At 41.5% G+C, this 13,952-nt stretch overlaps 1 protein-coding gene across 2 annotated transcripts; it reads left to right on the forward strand.

The window, feature by feature from the left end:
• Positions 1-417: 417 nt before the first annotated feature.
• flvcr2b (FLVCR choline and putative heme transporter 2b) lies at positions 418-13,121 on the forward strand. 2 transcript variants are annotated; one of them, XM_072442065.1, is made up of 10 exons: positions 418-996; positions 4,209-4,350; positions 7,059-7,199; positions 7,892-7,959; positions 8,032-8,135; positions 9,024-9,134; positions 10,139-10,244; positions 10,411-10,522; positions 11,279-11,334; positions 12,488-13,121. In XM_072442065.1, the coding sequence occupies exons 1-10, from the start codon at positions 433-435 to the stop codon at positions 12,551-12,553; spliced, it is 1,470 nt and encodes a 489-aa protein (XP_072298166.1). In that variant the 5' UTR covers positions 418-432; the 3' UTR covers positions 12,554-13,121. The 2 variants fall into 2 exon arrangements, with proteins under 2 accessions (XP_072298166.1, XP_072298164.1); XM_072442063.1 differs by lacking the exon at positions 418-996 and adding an exon at positions 2,434-3,090.
• Positions 13,122-13,952: the final 831 nt, after the last annotated feature.

The following is a 13,952-nucleotide window of genomic DNA, read 5'->3' on the forward strand; positions in this document are numbered from 1 at the left end:
ACGAAAGACTTGCAGGCGCAGTTCCCTCTTTTAAACTCCGCCCTGGGACCTCCTCGATCCGTTGGCCCGACTTGTCCAGAGCTTTAGGGGGGGACACGGGACAGCGCGGCACACGTGTCCTTACGATCTGCAAGAGAGAGACAGAGAAAAGACGCTCAAAGAAATGCACAAAAAGACTGTTGCTGCAAACTTCTGCTTCATGACCGGAAAGATCGGACAGGAACGCGCGGAGTGAAGGCCCGGAGCACGCGGGGAACTTCAAGTGGAACTTAAAACACCATCAGACGCGTTTGAAGTCCAGCGCGCGCGAGCGGTTCAATAAGAGGAGGCGACTGCGTCCACGCGCGCTAATGCGTTCTAAAGTTCCCACCGCAACTGTGGCGCAAACGTGTTGATCCAGAGAAGAAGAAGAAGACGCGGCGTGACGGGATTATGAGTGAAAAGGAGGCGCATGCGGACACCAAAGTGAACGGCGCCAAGAATGAAGAGGACCGTCCCAAAGAGGCAGAAGTGGCGTGTCTCCAGGACGCGGAGCAGCGGCGGGACCAGGGGCCCCAGACGCGGCTGTACAAGCGGCGCTGGCTCATAGTCTTCCTCTTCAGCAGCTACTCCCTCTGCAACTCCTTCCAATGGATCCAGTACGGCATCATCAACAACATCTTCATGCACTTCTACAGCGTGGACGCCTTCACGATAGACTGGATGTCCATGATCTACATGCTCACATACATCCCCTTCATCTTCCCCGTCGCCTGGCTCCTGGACAAGAAGGGCCTGCGGGTCGTGGCGCTCGCGGCCACGGCCCTGAACTGTGCCGGGACCTGGGTGAAGGTCCTGAGCGCCAAGCCCGACCTGTTCGCGGTCACCTTCTTCGGACAGTTCTGCTGCTCCCTGGCCCAGGTGTTCATTCTGGGGATGCCCTCCAGGATCGCGTCCGTGTGGTTCGGGTCGGAGGAGGTGTCCACCGCCTGCTCCATCGGGGTGTTTGGGAACCAGGTAACAGGGGGTGTCAGTGGGGCATGTTAAATATCCATCCAGTGCATCACTTATTTACCCTGGAAGTGTATTTGTAACTCCATTGACAGCCGTGGTCACGTGGTGCGCCCGAGAGGCGCGTCTGCGTAATTACGCACGAGCTTTCTCTGGTTTAAACTATATTATTCAACATGCTGTGTGTTGTCACCTGCCTGGGATCAATGTATATTCTATAGCATTTGAGAGGTGTGTACTCTTGAATGGTCCTTAGAAAAGACGACTGGTATATTTGATTTACTCAAACTCCTACTATAACTATAACACATGAACAGAAGTACTTACTTTTAAATACCCTCTTAAATAATGATTTCAGAGGATGTAAGATGCATGCATGTCCCCATTCATGTTTGAGCCAGTTCAGTTAGAAATATAACTTATTAAAGTAAAAAAACCATACTAATTTCCCTGGTATTGCATAGTCATTAACATAATATTCCTCACCTAATGTTATGTTTTATGTATCAAAACGTTTTTCATTTTAAATTAAAGTGTCCCAGAGATGTCCACCCTGTTACTAGGATAAAAACCCTTCAAAATTAAGCCCTTGCTGGTTCTATTTGAAGCATAACTTAAAAGATAGATACAACAATAGAAGAAAGTAAACTGCAATAAACAAAACTAATGAGCACAGTTCCTATTTCTTTTTCTTTAACAATTTAGCATCATTCAATTATTTGGTCAATCATGACACATTCTACGCCTTTTATGGTGGAAACATTTTTTGTTTGTACTTTTTAGAAACAGTGGTATTTAATATGGTAAATGTACTTCCATGTTGTCACTATGTGCTCTCCTATTATTTACTGTATCTAGAATTAAGATAAAATGTGGCACAAAATGTCCCCTGTTACTGCTTAATGCTTTAATATGTCACTGTTGAACGACTCAGAACCAAGTATCAACCAAGTCCACTCATGCGATTAATGTTAAAGTGTGTCATTCTAAGGGAAAGTTTCATTCATGATCATAAACACGGTCATCATGACACATTGCTCTTTTATTAGGCTATAAAACAAAGTATTTCGAAAACAAAACAAAGCCAAAGAGAGGGAAGTTTCACTACATATTGACATCATCATTGACTTCCAACATTTGTCCTAATTTTCTAGACTTATCGACCACCACGAACCCAAACTAGTGTCTCACCGTCTTATTAAGTCAGCATTTCACCTGACACACATTAACGTTCACTCGTTCAGTACTTTCTTCTTTATTAACACCTCACGCTGCTGCAGATTATAATCAGTGGATCTCAGAGTCAGAGTGGAGTCTCAGTGGCATCACATGGGAATGTAACATCAGCCTTTTGTTACTTCCCTGGAAGAGCAGCTCGGACCACGCCGCTGCGACTACGCTCAGGCTTCCTCTTTGCTCCTCTTCCAATCCTCCAGCTTCGCTTTTGGACAGCTCAAAATGCCACGGAACAATAACTTGAAGGACAACCGTGCAAATCCCCAACGCGGCGAAAAAGAACGGAGGTCCAAGGCAGTTGAGGACATCGCTCCTGGTCTTGCTTCTCTTCAGTGGAGCCCCGGACCGTTCGGCATCTCCATTGGCTCTTGTTTGGATATTCAGACTATTAACGGTGACTTGACCCAGCTCATGCCCAAGGCTAAAACTAAACTCTATCATCGGCGCTGGGTCATGCTTTTCCTTTTTGCCTCCCTGTCTGCCAGCAATAGCTTCATGCGGCACGAGTATAGCATCATCAGCAATATTTTCATGCGCTTTTACAGTGTCGACGCGCTCGCTCTCGACTGGCTGTCTCTCCTTTACCTCCTCACCTACGTGCCCCTCATTCTACCCGTCCTCTGGCTTTTGGACAGCCGGGGGGTGCGGGAAGTCGTCCTTCTCGGCGCCGCGTTCAACTGCATCGGCGCGTGGATCAAAGTTGCCAGCGCCGGTCCAGACTTCTTCCCCGTCGCCTTTTTTGGGCAGTTCGTTTGCTCGGTTGCCACGGTGTTCATTCTCGGTATCCCTTCGTACATCGCGTCAGTCTGGTTTGGAGACGAGGAAGTTTCCACTGCCTGTTGTATTGGAGTTCTTGGAAATCAGGTGTGTTCACGGTAATGTCCGATGCATATCAGCGTTAGGTTTGTATATCTACGCCGGGGCTCATGCAGGGATCTTTGAACTGGCTGGTCGGAGCTTTTTTGAGGCTCGGTCCTATAGAGATTCCTGTGTCCTGGTGTGAAAGAACAAAAGGATTGCATTACCCCTGGACTGAAACCTATAATCGGTTTAAGAAGTCTGTTCATATTTGAAATCTAAGAACAATAAACAATAGGTTGAATTTTGAGCAGATCAAAAAGTCCATGCACGAGGATACTGCACACTTTTATGTCCCTTGTACATGTAATGTACAAGTAACTGCTGCTACTTACAGCGTGTACTGTACTGCTACACTTCTGTTCTGTCTGGGCCCTGGAAAGTAATTTACAATAGCATGTTCCTTTTAAAATAGTTAATAAGAACTTCAGTATAGGTTTTGTTTTTTAAATAATAATTCATCATATACCGTATTTTCCAGACTATAAGGCGCACCGGAGTATATAAGTCTGCCAAAAAATGCATAATAGAAAAGAAACAAACGTATATAAGTCGCACTGGAGTATAAGTCGCATTTTTGGGGGAAATTTATTTGATAAAATCCATGACTAAGAACAGACATTTAATCTTGAAATGCAATTAAAAATAATAACAGATGAGAGAACATGGTGAATAGGTGTACGTATGCTAACGCTAACACCTTCAGCTACATGAGGCACAGACAGAACTGTGGTAAGTGTCTGGTATGTTAACGTAACATATTAACAGTTATTCAGATAACTATAGCATAAAGAACATGCTAACAAGTTTACCAAAGCATCAGTTTTACCCCAAATCACTAAATCCACTGAATTCTTCCTCCTCTGTGTCACTTCTAAACAACTCCACAAACTCCAGAGGAAGAGGAAGTGCAGATTCTTCTTCTGCGTCGCTTAGAGCCTAGAGCGCCCTCTTGTGGTTGCCAATGTGAAAATAACAAATAAAATCACTATAAGTCGCTCTGGAGTATAAGTCGCACCGTTTTACATAGATTTGGCCGGGGATAGTCCGGAAAATACGGTAAACATAATTAAACTGTAAGTTGGCTATTATTGTGTTTTAATTCGATATATGTTGTTCTACAGCTGGGGATCGCCATTGGATTCCTGGTGCCTCCCATTCTCGTCCCAAACGTTGAAGACAAGACGGAGCTGGCGTATTACATCAGCATCATGTTCTACATCACGGCAGGCGTGGCCACTCTACTCTTTGTACTGGTCATCTTTGGTATGAGTTTAAGAACTAATTAACTTTATTTTCTACAAAAATAACATTTGCCTGTGCCATTCAAATACTGCAGTGTCCCAATTCAAATAAAAGATTATGGGAAAACATACAGTATTCCATATTAAGCAATTAGTCTATGTTACAACACAGTTTACAGTCACAATTGATTATTTTTTATTATAGCTAAGGCCTTAGTTATTTTATTACTTGGTTTACGGATCCGCCGCACTTAGATTATTGATTTATACAATATAAATAAAATAAATATAATTTCTTTTTTTTATAAAGTACCGCCGACAAAGCAAAATAGCATGAAATGAAATGTAAAAAGCGGTATTAAGTCAAAAGACAAGAGCCCCCCCCCTCGTCTCGTGGTGCGTTTTGGGTAAACCCGGAAGAAAACATCTTTTGAAATTGAAATTATGTTTATATTTATATTCCGTCTGCCTGTCCAATATATTTCATTAAAAAATCCGTAAACCAAGTAATAAAATAACTGCGGCCTAAATCGTGTACACAGTGGAAGGTGTTTTGGTTTGAGATCAAGAACTAATCCAGGCTTGTTCCTGCTCATGAAGACACACCGTGAAATGACCCTTGCTTCTGTCAACATGTTTTCAATGTCCATTATCACAACCTTTTTGAGGTCGCAACAAATGGAAGTTTGGAGAGTTCAGCTTGGTTTTAGTTTACATCAGATATGAACACAACAAAATGGTCCCTTTGAGTGGACTGGCAAAAGCAAAAGTGCTGACCTGAACTGGATCTTGAACAAGTCACTAACACAGTCCAAGAATGACAGAAAGACCGCTATTGTGCAAGACGGGAAACTGGTCACAAGATAAGGATAAGGAATCAGCATAATTCAGCAGAATTATTGTCTTGCTGTTGCGGTGACATAAAAGACTTCATCAGCAAAGTACAACAAACACCATGTTTGGTTTAGTAGGAGAAATGTAGTTGGTCAGGTCAGTCCAAAACAGCTTAATAAAAAGCTGTTGTGCTGTGGGGGAGGGTTCAAGGGCTAAAAGTTATGCATTCAGAATTACAAAAGGAAGCTTGTGAGGGCATTCCGTAGTAAGGCCGTGGCACCATTCACACTGTCAGCTCGGCGTTTATCAGTCACTGAGTCCACCATTATGCTGTAGAAATGAGAACCTTGTTGTGAAAGATATGCTCTTGTGCAGAGCGCGTGCAGTGCTTTACACCTCTTGGCAGCAGTAGTTTGATGCTATGACACATCCACTCGCAGCACACACCCTCGGACACGCTCATGCCAGGTGCCATGTGTGAGGGTTGTCCTGCTGGCCGGCCCATCTGTGCTACAGACCTATGAGTCAACAGGGCAGACAGAGTCCCACTGTGTGCAAAAAGTACTGTGGCTGCTGCCCTTTACACAGTCCATGTAACAAGCAATCACAGTATGTAACTGTAATCACATTATGTAACCAACAATCAATAGCAGTTTGTAGAGCTTTCACCCTAATAATTCAATCCAAGTTTAAACTAAATGTGTTATAGTTCTAGGGGCTGAGTTCTAGTTTACGCATTAAACCAGAACTTAAGAGATGTAGAACTAAACATGATGCAGACCTGCGCACTCATCTTAATACAGTATAAAGTAGCAGGAAAATAGTCCATGTACCACCAGCAGTGAACCATCCTTTTCACTCAGGATCCAGACCTGAACCAGTCTCACATAGATTAAGACTGTTGAAACAGTCGAGTTGTAAATGTAAGAATCTCATGCTAAGTGAGCTCTTTGCTGTTTTAAAATCACAAATGTCTTGTGAGATAATCATAAACATTTTTTTTGGTGAAAATGATAACCTTTCAACAACAATTGGTTCATTGTTCTTCACCCCGACTCTTTGTGGCATTTACAGTTCTAATAACTCTAATAGCCACTAATAATTCATTTAATAGTCGACTGCTAAACACACTATTCCTGTGGAGCATTGACATTTTAAGATTCAGATTGAAGAAAATGAAAATAATAATAATTTTGATCTGATAAAGTCACTAAGTCTTTGTTTGTAAAAGGTCTTTTGGCGTCTGTTTTAGAGTCTGTATTGTCCAGAAAATGATGCAATTATTTAATTGTCAACTGGTCACAATTGTTCTGAATACAGTTCTAGCACAGTTCCCAGGGTGTTATACATTAGGATAACTTGTGTAATCTTGGTCAAAAAACAAAAAAAAATTGCCATACCTTTCAACTGGAAATGCAGTTATGCTACTGCAGCATCAACAGTTGTGATATAGTGATTACTCAAATGTTAATGAATGACAATTATGTTTATGACTTAAAACCTCTGAACTCATCATCAGCATGAAGGTTCATTACAGGAGAAGGAAACAGATCTCACCACGGTCACTTATACTCTGAAGTAGGATGGCCATCATTGGATGCCTTTTTGCTTATTTATAGGGCTCTCATTGGTGTTTTGCCAGATTATTTGATCAAGTTTGTGGAACATCAGATCAAGTATTCACCGATTGAGATCTCAGGACATTCTTACTTTACAAATCCAGTCACACAGTCAGTTCTGAGTGGAAAAAATGCCTTTAAGAACTTTGCTCCCTGTCAGTGGAGTCAAAACACAGACACAAATGCGTTTTATCATTAACTTGGTTTCAAATAAAAACTGTTTTGTGACATTTCTGCCTGTGAGTCTTGCTGAAAACTGTCCTTCTTCCTTTCCCAGTTTTCCAGGAGCGTCCCAAACTGCCCCCCACACAAGCCCAGGCCGTGGCCCGGAGCATCCCCCCAGAGGAGTACTCCTACACCGCCTCCATCCTGAGACTGCTGCGCAACAAGCCCTTCATCCTGCTCATCATCACCTATGGTCACTATCATGTATACACTGCATATCAACCATAATCAAGGAAGTTCCCCAGTATAACGCTATAAAAACAGTATAATGCATACACGACAACAAAAACATAAGTGCATGTGTCATAGAAGGGTCCAAAGTTCACGTGTGGCCTAATAAAGCCGACATCTGTTCAATCAATACTTGCATACATCTTTTCTAGATTATGTTACTTTTTGTTTTCACGTGTTCAGAAGCCGACCTTTAGTCTCCAAACACGGGACGATTTACACGCAATCGTTCCACATCCCAGCGCCACACTCCAGACCTGCTGTTTAGTGCCAGGACAGATGAAGAAACTATCACCCAAGTACATTTCTCAGGTTTTACCGTAATCTTAAAAAAAAAAAAAAAAACGAAACAAGATGAAATATGTATTCACTTCAGAGCAGCTGTGAGTGTTTCTCTCTGTTGACCCACATTGTTTGGGCTGTGCTGCTTTAAGCCCTGCAGCATAACTCTTTAAGTAACACTGTGAAAAGGTATTTAGCTCAGCCCGATCCTTTTTATAGAAGTCCTTGGGTTTTTTGTTTTGGAAAGTCGGCCTGAAGGTTGAGTCGACCCAACTCCAATCAGCTGAGGACTCATCTAACCCCGACTCGCATTGTTTAACATTGCATAACACTACAACTATTCTAAAGCTGTTTTTACGCATTTATTCCCAGGCTTGAATGTGGGTTGTTTCTATGCTGTGGGCACCCTGCTGAACCGAATGATCATCGAGCATTACCCCGTGAGTTCTTGCACTCGTCGCTATCGCCACGTTGCACCGGGTCCTGACCGCTCTGTGTTATTCGACCTCCAGGGGGAAGAGGTGAACGCCGGGAGAATAGGCCTAACTATAGTCATCGCGGGAATGGTGGGGTCGCTCATCTGCGGCGTGTGGCTGGACCGGACCAAGACGTACAAGTACGACGCGCTCGCTGCAGCTGCACCTGGGAACCACACACTCTGTTTACCGTCACTGCAGTTCCATGTTTGCTCCAGGGACCGGCCATTGTTTTGTCAGGTGCCGGGAGTCGTGACCCGGCTGACCTCTTTATTGTTCTGGTGTCCCCCGGGGCGTCCATTGCAGTGGATGAAAGCGTGTTTACTGTACATTGTTTCTACACATCACCCGGCACATTGCACTTTAATTAGACTTCAATGTAATATATTGAACGGTCAGTGTCAAGTGTGCATTGAAAGAGAGGGTGGATACTGTAAGATTGCTCTTCTTTCTGCTTAACTGTACGTCGCTGATGCTCTGTCTTTTATGTGTTGTGAAATGCATATACCGTATTTTCCGGACTATAAGTTGCATCTTTTTTCATAGTTCTGGCCGGGGTGCGACTTATACTTATATTTATACTTATATACTTATACTCCGGAGCGACTTATATGTGATATTATTTGTTATTTTCTCACTTGCAACTGCATTTCATACTCCAGTGCAACTTATATGTTTTTTTCTTCTCTATTAGGCATTTTTTGGTTGGTGCAACTTATAGTCCGGAAAATACGTAATAACGAATAAGTGACAGGATACATATAAAGTAATGACAAAACGTAATTGTGTATTTATGTTTTAGTGAAAAGGGATCAAATACTCTTATTCAGCCTGTCATTTCTTTGCCCAGATGCCGCACAAACACACTTTTTGTAGTAAGACCTCACTTTAGCAGTTAACCAGGACATAAATTGTTGTGGTCTATGGCGTCTTAGTTTGTTTCTTACTTGGATTAAAGTTTATGGTTAGCTTTGAATACACGTACACGCTAAATCTGTTGTACTAGTTTGTTTGGTGTGTGATTTTAGGCAGACGACGCTCGCCGTGTACTTCATGTCTCTGGTTGGGATGATTGTCTACGCTGCCACCCTCAACCTGGGGCACCTTTGGGTGGTCTTCGTCACCGCTGGAGCCCTTGGGTACTGTCTGCATTACTATTAAACTTACTGTCTTTTATCCTGTGTGTGAACAGCCTAAGTGATCAATAAATGTAAGAAATCAGCCCATACATGATCTTATGTGCAATAACGAGATATTACCCTTTGAAAAAGTGTCTTTTAGAGAAATGGAATGTTTTATAGAAATGAGTTTGTGTCTAATGAATACCTTATGTATTCAAAACGATTTTCATGTATAAAGATATTGGGCTGTTTCTGTCTCTGTGTGGTGTGGGCTGTTCACAAACAAACTTCACTGTAGGGGATGGTCACTGGGACAGAGATCCTTCCGTCAATGCATGTTTGTCATTACTGCATATTATTACCAAGGCCGTGGCTACAGAGCCGCGGTCAAATAGCCCAGCAGTTTCAGGAGCCGCGGCACGGCCATATAGCATCATGGCTAACCCTGACCCTAACCTTAACCCTAACCCTAACCTTAACCCTAACATTAACCCTGACCCTAACACTAACCCTGACCCTAACCTTAACCCTAACCCGGCGTGGTCAAATAGCCTAGCAGTTTCGGCCGCGCACCGCGGCTCTGTAGACACTCCCTATTACCAATGTCTAATTTCATATCGACCACTGCTCCTGACCAGTGGTTGCCTCAGGGGCCCCGGGTGAAGGACGGTAAAATTATTCCATAATCTAATATCATACACTTTGGATATACATTTTTAAAATCAAATTTTACCTAGACATTTTACGCTTTACACATTTGTGTAAAGCGTAAAATGTGTAGTTACAAAGTGAATACAAGTGAATAAATGCTTATAGTTTCTATTTATATGCTTCTATTTTACAACTATTAGATTGGCCCAGTTTTGGTTGTGTTATTAAGGACATCCTTAAAACCGGTTTGTGTTTTGTTTGAACTGGAATGGCGGGTCAATCTTGAATATGCACTGTGACTTAATCTTTGTTTGCAGTGTTATTATGTGTGTTTAAGACGCCCATGTTATTAAACTCTTTTGTTTTTCCAGTTTCTTCATGACGGGTTACCTGCCTCTGGGCTTTGAGTTTGCGGTGGAACTGACATACCCAGAGTGTGAGGGCACATCCTCAGGCCTCCTCAACTGCTCTGCTCAGGTACTACTATAAACTATGTATTTGGAACTGACTGAAGTGGATGAATATGACACGTATGAGAACACTGTCTATAACTAAATAAGATAGCTAGATATTTAGGAATGAATTGAGCCAGTTGTCAGCGGGGTTTGTTGGACTTCACTAACCACATGCTTTTCACATCCAGGTATTTGGCATTATTTTCACCATAAGCCAGGGTAAGATCATCGACACCTATGGCACACTGGCAGGAAACATCTTCCTCTGCGTGTTTCTTCTGATTGGTACAGTAATGACGGGTGAGACCCAAACTGTAAACCTTTTTAAAGTATATGTATTTCCTCTTCTGACTAATGCAGCGGGCCATTATGTAATCTTTCTTAGTTACATGTTGAAGCTGATTAATAATGTTTACTTTGTCGCTTGCGTACACGTACATCTTATTGAATGTGAGAGCAGCCTCTACATCATCTGACCTTTAGTTGATATTAGGATATTAATTAGGGCATTAGCTGAGGATAGAAAACCACTTGAACCCATTATGTCCAATCTTTAACTTTTTAAATGTCCATTAGTCACTGAAGCGCTTAACTCTGTTCTCAAAGAAATACAAGCTTTTATGAGGCTTTTGTGGTGACAAAGGTCATTGAATTGACTCACTGTTCTCGTTATTCAGCTCAAAGACACCAGCGGGGAGTTTCTACATTCAAGACTCTAAAACAATGAGATTGAAGGCACAGATTCCATCTGGTTATGAAATAACCAAAGCATCTTAATTTAGTCAGTTGAAATGGGCTGTTGAAAATGAACTAACATTCTTTATTAACACAATATTAATAGAGGAAGCACAAACAAGAAGGAAGTATTTATTTACACAACAGCGCCATCTGTTGGTCGACCTTTGTTACTCCAGAGAAAATTTTTAGTTGCCATAAATTCAGGTGGGTTACTAACATTTGGATCTGTGTTACTATTCAGTCAGGGTGAGGCTTAGTAGCAAGATACTTTTGTCTCTTTTGCTCCTGATCTTTTATAGATTAATCTGATCTTTATAGGTTTTATCAAGTCCGATCTTCGCAGACAAAATGCAAACAGGACGGCCAAAGCTGCAGTAAGTATGCTTTTATTTCATTATCTTTATGAAGCACTATTCAGTTTGATTCACTTTAGTAAATATGTTTCATGAATGAAATGTCAAATTTGATACTTAATAAATGTTGTATTGATGATATTTCTGTAGTTCAATTCAAAATACTGACACATTTTGTACTATTTCAAGCCTCTGTAGGAATGCAGTTATTCTGTAATGTTTATGATTATGTCATATGTAATAAAGAATATTTTATATTTTTCACAGAGGAATTACTTTGTTTTTGAGAGGAATGACTCCTTGAAAGGATCGGATTGTTTTAAAAGGAGTCTTGGGTTTGCACAGATTAACTGTGGACATCAGTGTCACAGTAAAACACAAACATTTAATCCTGGCTCTGCAGAATATGTAGATGTGATTCACTTTTTGAACTGAACTACATATTTCATTTAACTTGACTGATTGTTCTAAAATTACAATCACATTACAATCATGAATCAAACCCTGAGTTGATTAAAAACTGTTTGCTAACACTTGACACTCGGTGTCTGTCTAACCACTGGACTCTGGTCCGCCCCTCCAGAGCCACACGGCCTCTTAGTGATCAGTAGGTGTTATTTTAGGCGGCGGGACAGATGGCCTATGGACAGGACTATGGAGCCACGACCCTAATCACAGAGCAGAAGCAGACTCCACCCCCTCCTCTCTCGCAAGAATAGTCTAAACCTCTCTGCTTCCAAAAAACACAAATCCACTCAAATCTTTGCGCGATTCGCTGCTGTGTAAAGGTAGGCGCACTGCTTCTGTCAATCAAATGTTGCTTTTTTCTTTGCATGATTGTTGAATCCTCATCATTGACACATTGTTATCCATCCTTGTATTTTTAAGACCAATTGAAATGTGACTTAACAAAATATTAACTATGAAAATAAATCATAAACTGCAAAATTGTTGCCATTAACATCCCCCGGCTTTTTTGCTAACAGTAAAATGCATGCTACTAAATTTGTACTAAAACTAAACCCACAGAAATGTGCTTGGGTTTGATAGAGAGTTAAAAAGCTCATCATAGATGAATTATCCTTGTTATTCATTTCACTTCAGTGTTATGTCATATTGGCGTGCGTAATATTTGCAGCCTTCAGATTAAATGAACTATCTTTTTTCATCATAGGAAACTCCTGATTGCCTAAACAGCAGCACGCCCTCCCCAATAATCCTCCAAGAAGAAAAGATGTAAATGAAAAGCTCCAATGATGCTCTCTGTTACAACAACAGTGCAATCACTTTCACCTTTTTTTCAATCTGGCATTTGTGTTTTATTTTTTTTTACTAACAGTGTAAGTATTTGGATTTGCCAGAAATCTGGACCAAATCTGTGAAATATTTGTAGTTATAAATGTATATTTGAACTGGAAAGATTAATAATTATACATTTGATTATAATGATTACTTATGAGTTAAAGTTAATTGAGACAGGGACAGTGCTGAATACATTGACTGTATCAGGAGAGACCAGATTATGGCTCAAATGCTCATTTCCACTTGTCGTCCCTGGCCAGGCTGATTAAGTCCCACTGAAGGAGGAGCATATTGTAGCACACTTGTTTTTAAAGTTGGGGGAAACCAGGGCACCCGGAGGAAACCTACGAAGACACAGGGAGAACATGCAAACTCCACACAGAAAGGCCCCAGCACTGTTCATAAAGTTTTAACCTGCAACACTTGTAATTATGTAAAATAGCTGTTAACACTAATCACATTTACTAGCGATTTACTAGTAATTAAAGTGTTTTCTTACCATCAAACTAGTGTTTCTTTGTAATATATACATGTCCTTATGTATGTGAAATGCATACACCATGGTGGCCACGCTTGTAATGCCCTCTTTGACCACACGGGGGAGACATTGCGCCACACACAGAATAACCTGAATAAGCGCAGCTCCAGTTGATCATAGTTAGTTTCTCCTTCTTGGACAAAGCGCGTGGATTGCGTCAGTCGCGCTCTTGATTGTCTCCGTTGGCGCAAAGATAAACGCTGAACGCACTGGAGGCCTGTGCGCTGAGCTCACGCTGGTCCCGCTCCAGTATTCTGAGCATTTCCCATCTGACACACTCTTTGATGAGCTCATTGTTTTCTGCCGCCACAATGACTGATCTGAGCACTAAGTCCACCGCTAGTGGCCCACTTCATATTTAGCATTTTCTTGGTTCTCTGACATTTGGGATCAGCCATCAATCTGTGCGCGACTGTAAACTCAGGTAATGCAAAGTTTAGGATTATGTTGCAGAGGCAGACTTCCCATATGACTGAAAAAACACAATAACAATAGCATTTGTTTGACCTCCTTCTTGATTTATGTGTGTGGTTTTCTTACCATCAGTTGTTTCCAGCCTCAGGTGCAGTAAGTAAGATGCTGTTAGTGAGTTATATTCTTATTCCTACTGTTGCCATTTTATTTATTTATCCTTATAGGATTTTAATGTGCTTGTGTTAACCCTTGGATGACTGATTTAAATATCCCAACTTGCCAAAAATGAAAGCATCTAAAGACGAGCTTTCTTTGAACTTGTTCTACTCTTTAACCTCGGAGCAGAAGTGGAAAGTAAGTAAGTTACTGTTTTTTTTTTCAAATT

The sequence above is a fragment of the Eucyclogobius newberryi genome, unplaced genomic scaffold, assembly GCF_026437365.1.
Source record: "Eucyclogobius newberryi isolate DKJ021-1_F unplaced genomic scaffold, fEucNew1.0.hap1 SCAF_1, whole genome shotgun sequence".
Taxonomy (NCBI): domain Eukaryota; kingdom Metazoa; phylum Chordata; class Actinopteri; order Gobiiformes; family Gobiidae; genus Eucyclogobius; species Eucyclogobius newberryi.

Coding starts and splice junctions, on each gene's coding strand:
- flvcr2b (XM_072442063.1), top strand. CDS start 2,449: ATGCCACGGAACAATAACTTGAAGGACAACCGTGCAAATCCCCAACGC. Junction 4,351..7,058: donor CTTTGTACTGGTCATCTTTG/GTATGAGTTTAA, acceptor TTCCTTTCCCAG/TTTTCCAGGAGCGTCCCAAA. Junction 7,960..8,031: donor TGATCATCGAGCATTACCCC/GTGAGTTCTTGC, acceptor TTCGACCTCCAG/GGGGAAGAGGTGAACGCCGG.